Below are 8,409 nucleotides of genomic sequence, written 5' to 3'. Positions count from 1 at the left end.
GAGTATGAAGGAGATCACGAAACGCTTGGGTGCTGTCGGTGCTACTCGCCTTCCAGGATGGGGACCGCGTGATCCTCACTGTGCGTGGTTGGAGACACTACATGATATGGCTGCCAACCGATGTCAGTGGCGTTCTTGTTGTCAGTTTCTATCCAGATCGCCTGAGTGAATGTCCGGAGGTATATGCACTTCGGAACGATGGTGGTAAGCTAGCACTAAGTCCCTTCCCCGTCCACCTTTATTCTTTTCTTCGCAATAAGGCTTTCAAATAAATCATGGTTGTGCGGCAGTGAAGCATTGGTGTTGAACGCTGATGTCATGCTGTCGATGATGATGATGATTCGAGGAGTTTTCAGATGTCCTCTACCCAAACTCCATCCCCCAGCCAGGTTACTGGTAAACACTATATGACGTGCTTTTATTGCATGAATGCTCATTTGACCTTTTTCCTCTTTCTGCAGTCATATCTGGCCTAATGATGATGATGATTCGAGGAGTTTTCAGATGTCCTCTACCCAAACTCCACTTCACCCCCAGGTTACTCGTAAACACTATATGACGTGCTTTTATTGCATGAATGCTCATTTGACCTTTTTCCTCTTTCTGCAGTCATCCTTATCTGGCCTATGGAACAGTGGAAGGAACGGTCGGGATCGTGGATACGGTCAAGCTACGCGTCCGGCAAAAATGGACGTACACAGACCAAGTATGCCGCACGTGTATTGGGAAGCCTATCTCCTCACACCTTTTATCTCCGAAATGAATGTGCAACGACGGTTCAAGACCAAGCAGTACACTTTAGGTTCTTGAAACAGTGAAGGGAACGTCTTTGTTTTAGTTCGCCTGTGGTGTGTGAAAACTAATTCCGATCTTTATCGTGATATTGGGGGCGCTTGGTATTCGCACAATGTAATTTAATTTTCGAAAGCTACGACCTGTCCCTTAAGGACTTAAACAGACAGGCAACTGAGTTCAAGGTACCGGTGAAAGGAAGAAGGCCTTCGCTGCGGAGTTATTTATTAGAAAATGCTAACTGAACCGTGACAGACTGTTGGACAGGGGAGCGAAACTCTCATATGCATTTACAAAACTGAACTGAACATCCCTCTTCTCTTTGAATGCGTCTTCCTGAACATTCCTGGATAATCATTGACTGTTACTCAATTGCAAGCAAATGCTACAGAATGACTCCACAAATTTCGTAATAGATGTCACTTTTCAAGAGACGCACGACCGATTTACAAGAAGAAACTATACTACTCGCATGTCTCCCCATCAGTAGTATCACAGCTACAAGTTTAAACTTCTGAGCCCCATCTAGGCATTCCGGGGCCTCAGCGATGCTAGGGAAGTATTCCACCAGACGTTTTCCTTGAGCGGTATTATTGCTTCCGTGGATCATGGAATTTGGTGTGCTGAACACATATTAGGATGGTTTTTCGTTGGAGCACCCACACACAACAAAATGCAACATTCTGGCGCAAGAAGTCTTACTCCACACGCAAAGGTTTCCAGTAGCTGAGAGCATTGTACGGCTAATGGGCCCCTATGCATGGCGCAGCACAGATCAGACCGCGTGGTGTGGATCCCGTGATTGAAGGATGAGCGGCGCTATATCCCGTCCAAATGCGAGTTAATCACATTGCTGATCAGCCACTCGTGGCCGGACGGTTCAAACTACTAACCAGGAGGTCGCGGGTCCGAGGCTCTCCAGAGTTTCGTGAGATGCGCACTGCTGATGATTCCCAATAAGGATGAAACAGCTGTACAGTGCTTCCCGGCTTTTCAGCATAGATTGGCTTCACTTACAGGATGAAATCTCCAAATGTCAGACATTGTTTACCAGGGCTGTTTCAGCACCACTTTTCTTAGATTCACCACGTGCCAAAGATGGCATGTCCTGGAACGATGCGGCAAATCCTAGTGAGCACTACTCAGGACAAAGTCTCAAGGTTGTCTTCCTTTTGCGTGGTTACGGACATTCGTCTGCATGGCATGTTGACAGCTGGGTGTGAATGCACTAGAGAGGTTAATTCCCTCTACGCTGTTCCGACGTGCCTGATACTTTTTGATGACTTGTCAGTGAAGTTATCTCCTCAGTTACACCAAAGATTAGTCCACCACAGCGGATCAGTAGGCAACAGTTGGCAAGAATACTATGTTTCCAAACTCTATCAAACAGATGCATATACCATGATCATTTTGGCCGTTTGTATAGGTACCAGACTTCTTAAAGTTGTTTGACCAATCCAAGGGACATTTTCTTTCAAACCATTTCACGTTCCACTCTTATCTGCACCGCCTAACATGATTTTTTTAAAAATTTCTTTTGTTTCTTGAAGGATGGTGGCTCTGTTAGCATCATTTGCCTTCGATGGAGTCGTGCACAACCAGTTTTCTTCACCTCCTCCTCCAATGGCGAAGTGGTTGCCTGGCCTGGTCTTTCCAGTGGGAACGAAGCTGACCTCAGCGGTTTCGCTAAAGCCCCTGAGCCACTGGCTGTTTGGCGGGGTCACCACGCGATGGTTCTCGATCTAGCACTGGGGGACGTAGTTTCTACCCAACCGAATGTGGAAAAGTTCATCTTCTCAGCATCAGACGATACGACAGTGCGAATTTTCCCAATCGAACCATCTGTATTGCTGCGGTGAAACCTGTTTCTCATCTGAATATTTCCTCAATCTGTACATTACAGTCTGATTTATTTTATAACTGACGAGATAATTTTGATCCCCTTGGAGTTGTTTAATCGGGTGCTTATTTTGGTTGGCACCTACTGTGAGGATGCTCTGAGGTGGTTGCTTCCATGTGTTGCCTTCAAAAAAGCTCCTCTCATCAGACAATCTGGAAAGAAACTGACAGCACGAACGCCACTGACATCGATTAGCCGCCATTTCTCGCAGCGTCTCCAGCCAATCTCAAACGGGATTACGGGGACCCATCCTGGAAGGCGTACAACACCAACAATACCCAGACTCTTCGTGATCTCTTTGACGCCTTTCTGCCAAGTCATGTGCTGTACACCTCGCGGTTGGTGCCATCCTGAAGGAGGCACGAGAACATTCGTCTCGGCAGACGGTCGTGACAGCTATGTGATAGAATTTATTTTTCGAAAATTAAGCTTGGCTGGTTTTCTATAACAGTATAGTATGGTTTTCGTGTAGTATGGTACTCATGCATATCGATTCGATCGCAATGAACAGATCCACTTTCTTCCCCCGGCTACTCATATACAAATATAACTCTTACCAACTTATATCTTTTGGAGATGTATACTATCGATGTCGACCGTCCTCAGCTGAAATCACTTTATCATCACTAGCTGTAAGAACCGCCTACTTGCCGTACAGTGGTTCCAGCTACCAAGATTTCGTTTGCCAATGATTTGAGGAGGTAGGGTAGGTCACTGCGCATTGAAGGCGGTAGCTGATATAACTGACGCGTAAATACATGTTGCTCAATGAACTTTTGATTGGGGATACCGTAAGAGGAGTTGTGCAATGAAAGTTAGGATGCATCGGCGCCATTGAGGGCGCGACTGGGCCGTGTCTGACAGTGTCCTTAACAAGTGATGTGTCCCGTCTCGGAGACGGCAATAGTCAGCAAGACTGATTCTTGGTAATAGATCTGATACTTTATAGTCAAGTCATCGTTCGACCTCCCTTAGCTCATTTCCACACTTCGCGTTGTCGTGCGAAAAGAGCCCTTCGAGGAATTCGGTCAACTGGCATTCGGAGCCTGTGACCAAGACAGCACAACCTGTGCAGTGAGATCAGTTCGTCTATCGTGGGATCATGCCCACTGAGTTTAACCTCGACGCTTAACGCACTCGAGACATGCATTACATTCCCATTGGTCGCCTTGTGCTCGGACTGTGCATGTGGATTGTTGGTTAATTCTTCTGGTTTTCCTGGACTGCAATTTCTTTATGGTCGGGTGCCGGGAGAGTATTCCCATCGTGGGTATCTCCCAGCTGTATTACCTCATTGTTGATTCGTTTGGTTGGGCCGTGATATGGCTGTCATCCTTTCGAAGGCCGTGACACGCTTCAGCCATGTGCACGAATCCAATGCCAACTGCCCGGTTGACGACTTCTACAATATTCCCTATAACATCATACTCCGAATCTTGTTCCTGAGGGGACAGTGGTCGAGTCAAACTGCTGAATATCTGCTTGAGGCTTCACGCAGTATTGTTTGGAGTGAATGACCCGAAGGGGGCCCGAGAAGGGCCATATCAATGGTTAGAGACTGCCAGACATGCACAGTCGCCGCCCTCAATGGCGCTCACTCATCCAGGCTATTGCCTTCAATGCATAGCTCCCTTCCCACTGACAGTGCTGGATTTATGCACTAACTTATCATCTCCCGCCTGCAATGCTCAGCTACCTACCCCTCCCCCCAATCATCGGTGAACGAAATTGCGGCAGCTGCAATCACTGTACGACAAGTACGCGGTTCTTACAGCTGACAGTGATGATGGTTACGTAAATTCCAGCCTGGGGACGATTCGGCCTGGACATTAGCGAAGACTTGATCCCTAACTTTTGGGCTCTGTTGGTTTACTAATTTGGAAGTTCCCCACTAGCCGATTTCATCCTTTCCTAGCTGAAGCAGAGATGGCTCAAGTGGTTAGAGCGCGAATTCGCTGACCGGAGGGTCTGTGGTTCGAGCCCGACCTCTGCCTCTTGACTTCCTCTGTCTAGGCTTGGGCAACCTGGCAGTATCCCAGCCCTCGTGCTTCCTTCGCGTGGCATGGCAGCTAGGCACCGAAAGGGTGTTACAGCTGACTGGTTATCTTTTAGCTAGCTGAAGCAGTCAAGTCGGTGCCTGACCAAGTAGTCCTTGTTCTAATCTCTCACTGTTTTGTCTTCTTCCCGCCGGAACAGAAAGCACCGTGATTCCACCCCGGACTGAGTAAGACTACAACAAACGTTTACTGCGTACTTAGGCTTCCAGAGAACAAAGCGTAGCCAAACTGAATTTTCCGATACTCAATTGCTACCCCTATTTGGCCGTAGTGGACGGCATTGACTACGTCAATTTGGCTCGAGAACAAGGTTGCCAAGGTCTCGAGAATAACGGATTCCCCCACCTCACCACCCCGCCAACAATTATCGTGGATCGAAAATCACCCCTTGATGTATAAACAATATATATTTCAGCAGGGAAAAGCGTGGCAAAATAAAGCTGAATTTCGTCAGTGTTTAAAGAGGTACTTGTGGACAGAAAATACGGAAATCCAGACATGCGAATGGAATGAGACCAACAGAAATGGGATAGCAAGCAAATCCAATTATACGAGAGTTTTCACGTGGATCACCGCATTCTCGGGCAAGTTCAGAGCGCCGACTTCAGTGATTTGGTCCAGTTTCTCGTCCTGTTTAGGATAAAACAGTTCCACCTTCTCGTCTATGCGATCATCCAGGATTCCCATTTGGTTTGCAATTACCAGAGAACACCACCTGGAAAAGCGGTAAAATGCAAACAAGAAAAGAGACAGTCAACCTACCCGTAAGATTGCTGAAAACTCTTCGTAAGATCACGATCGGTTTCACCCTTCTAGAAACTTGTCAGGTGAGTGCGGCCTCCACGTGTCCCCAAGAAAGTAAGAATCCGGTCGTGGACGGTCGAAGAGTTTCCAGCAACCCTGTGAGTGGTCTGTTCATCAAGGAAATATACTGCGATATCTCAAATAGCGTACCAGCCGAACCATGAAACTACCTTTGTGCAACACAGTCATTAACATGAAACCTATCTGGATTCCGCTGAGTCTCCCAGTGTAGCTTTTGAAATCTAACGGCTCCCCCGTCCCTGAGATTGCCGCAAGACGAGATATTCCATGTGCGGCATAGTGTTTTTCCAGTAGGGACTGTCCACAGGACCTGACTAAGATGCTCCTTCTGGGGAGAACTACTGAATCACTGATTTCGTGTTGCAGTTGAAAGAAATCCTGCACCATTTTGACCAGTACAATCCTTTCAGAAAATATTTTCACTTCAGCTAAGGTCACTTCAGTGTGGCTTCGCGAGGTTTGGTTCAAAGTTCATGTCTTTTGGATTGGGGAGGCCAGAGCAGTCTTTGTGGACCTGCGGCGTAGGCGTGACAGCTTATCCGTCAAGGGTCGAGTTTGCAATGCTGCAGGTCATAAACCCGACCACTGCGCGCTGACGACGTCAAAAGAGTTTGGCGAGCGCTGTCTTCGGAGAATTGTCCAAGTCTGGTAGGAACACCGGATCAGTAATGCTGAAGTACGTCGAACGGTATTCGGAAGAAATAACTCACTCACGATAGATGAACCGATCACAAGGCATGGGTTGTGCTGCGTATGCCAGCCGACCGACTTCCTCGAAGGATTCTTATCGAAACTATGTCAGCTACAACCACTGTACGACAAATACGTAGTTATTACAGCCTTTCCGAGTCCCGTTTTTCAGACAGCCACCCCTCCCCCAAACAAAGACCAGATTTAAAAATCGTCCGTGGTAAATATGCATCAGCTTGGCTTCATTAAAAGTTTCCGAACTGGCTGGTCATTTAATTGCCCTCCTTTAGTCTTTCTCCTCTGAAAGGAACACACCAAAGGACGAACGAAAAGTGGACACTTGTGAGTGGATCCAAATTTTAATCGAGGTTTCAAAGGTCCTGTCTGGACATTGGACTCGACACCATCGTATGCAGCATTTTATCTAGAGAGTGATCGCTAATTCAACGTCATGTTCTGTTTCCATGCATACTCTGCTCATTCCTAGGATTTTTGCCATGATTTGGGAATAAACCGCTTCCTGATAACTCAGTCACCGGATTCTGAAGAGAACTCACGGAAAACTGCTCCTCAAAAGGTCATTCTTTTTCTCGAAAATGCCTCGTGCGAGGCAGATTATAAATAGTCTCTTGCAAGAAGTAGTTGACAAAAGTTGTCCAACTTTAGAAAGGCAACCTCCAGAATTGGTCAGTTACGCTTTATCCCTTGAATCGTTCTACAACCCTTCATCCTTTCTCAGAATAAGTCCGCCGTGAATGCTTTTCTCGGAGGGGGCAAGTTTTCTGAGACACCTGAAGAAACTTGGGCTTCAGTCCAACAAAATCCTTAAAACTGGATTGACAAACAGCTTGGCGCCGTCGCACTCTCGTATGAACCTCGCCGCGAATTACCATACACGAATACAATTGCGTAGGTTTCACAAGTCCACAATATCGACATCAGTTACCACATAAGGTTGGTCCACGGCATTTGAAAGGGTGCTTGAATGAACCGGACGCCATGGGCGTCGCTGATTTGTGAAGCGATGAAAGCTCGACCGAAGTCACATCATGCGACAAAGTCGCCTTGCTGCTGTCTGGGGGTCTTCTCGATTAGTGACTGGCAAACCTCCTTGCACCGACGCCACAGCATATATTTATGGATAGCATAAAAGTTCAAACCAAAAATCAATTTCTTAGTGACATGGAGCTGACGTTTCTAACTGCTGGCCTTTCACATGCAATGGGCCCATCTTCTGCTCCGGCTGTAATGTTTGCTGCTTTGTTCTCGGGGATCACGTGATCATTTCACTGATTTTAATCTTTTACTGTTTTGTGGAAAGTGCAGTATAGTATCAGTTCTATTCCCTCTCCCTTGGAGGAAATCAACGCGTTATTTAGACCAAGGGGGCCTCCCGTGGTCTTTTTTCTGACGTGGGGACTAGGGTGTCTTACCGGTTTCATTGTAAATGTTTGCACGTCATCAAGACTAGACGGAGTACGCTCGTCCGAAATACAGGCTTCTCTAATATGACTGGACAGCTCTCCAAAAGTCTTAACACAAAATCCGTTCATTTGATGGGATTTGCTCTAGGCCTGAGTCACTTTGTGCTCTAAGTCGGTCGCGGTGAGAACGAAATGGCGGAGTGGAGTACTGAACTCAAATTTTAATGGTAAATGGTTGTTGGCTTGCTCGCTGAGATCGGCAATGTGATTGCGAACAAGCCAATGTCCATTATCGTATCAATGACGAAGTTGAAGAGGAAAGGTGAAAGAGGACAGTGCCGTCGGACACCACTTGATGTGGTGAACTCAGGAGAGAGCTTCCCGTAGACCTTTACACGGCCGCGGGAGTTGGCGTACAGCGCTTTAGTCAGGGTCATGAAATTATGGGGGACACCGTTGCTCCGTAGACACTGCCATAGTGCTTGGCGGTCCACAGAGTCAAAGGCAGCTTTCAGATGAAGAAACACAACCATTGTTGGTTGCTGGAAGCAGTGTCGGGATCTGATCCCGTTGTAATGCAAACAATATTAAATAATCTAAATAATTCTGCCTCGCGGTTCGGCATGCGCTTCACACCTGCAAAGTGTAAAGTGCTACTGCAAGATTGGGTGGGCTCGAACCCTAGCCTCGTGCTTGCGGATGAACCGATTGAGGTAGTAGA

The 8,409-nt window shown here is 47.1% G+C and overlaps 1 protein-coding gene across 1 annotated transcript in view; it reads left to right on the top strand.

Annotated features, from left to right (window-relative positions):
• The window catches only part of T265_02317 (hypothetical protein), a gene marked incomplete at both ends in the record, with an annotated part of 31,172 nt that extends 27,367 nt beyond the window's left edge, over positions 1-3,805 (top strand). Inside the window, 4 exons of the mRNA XM_009166531.1 lie at positions 610-706; positions 2,343-2,647; positions 2,696-2,981; positions 3,668-3,805. Coding sequence (XP_009164795.1) covers positions 610-706; positions 2,343-2,647; positions 2,696-2,981; positions 3,668-3,805 — 826 coding nt within the window. The remainder of the gene's footprint in view (positions 1-609; positions 707-2,342; positions 2,648-2,695; positions 2,982-3,667) is intronic.
• Positions 3,806-8,409: the final 4,604 nt, after the last annotated feature.

This window comes from Opisthorchis viverrini (genome assembly GCF_000715545.1).
Source record: "Opisthorchis viverrini unplaced genomic scaffold opera_v5_28, whole genome shotgun sequence".
In the NCBI taxonomy this organism is placed as follows: Eukaryota; Metazoa; Platyhelminthes; class Trematoda; order Opisthorchiida; family Opisthorchiidae; genus Opisthorchis; species Opisthorchis viverrini.
This window is presented reverse-complemented; position numbering and strand designations above follow the sequence as displayed.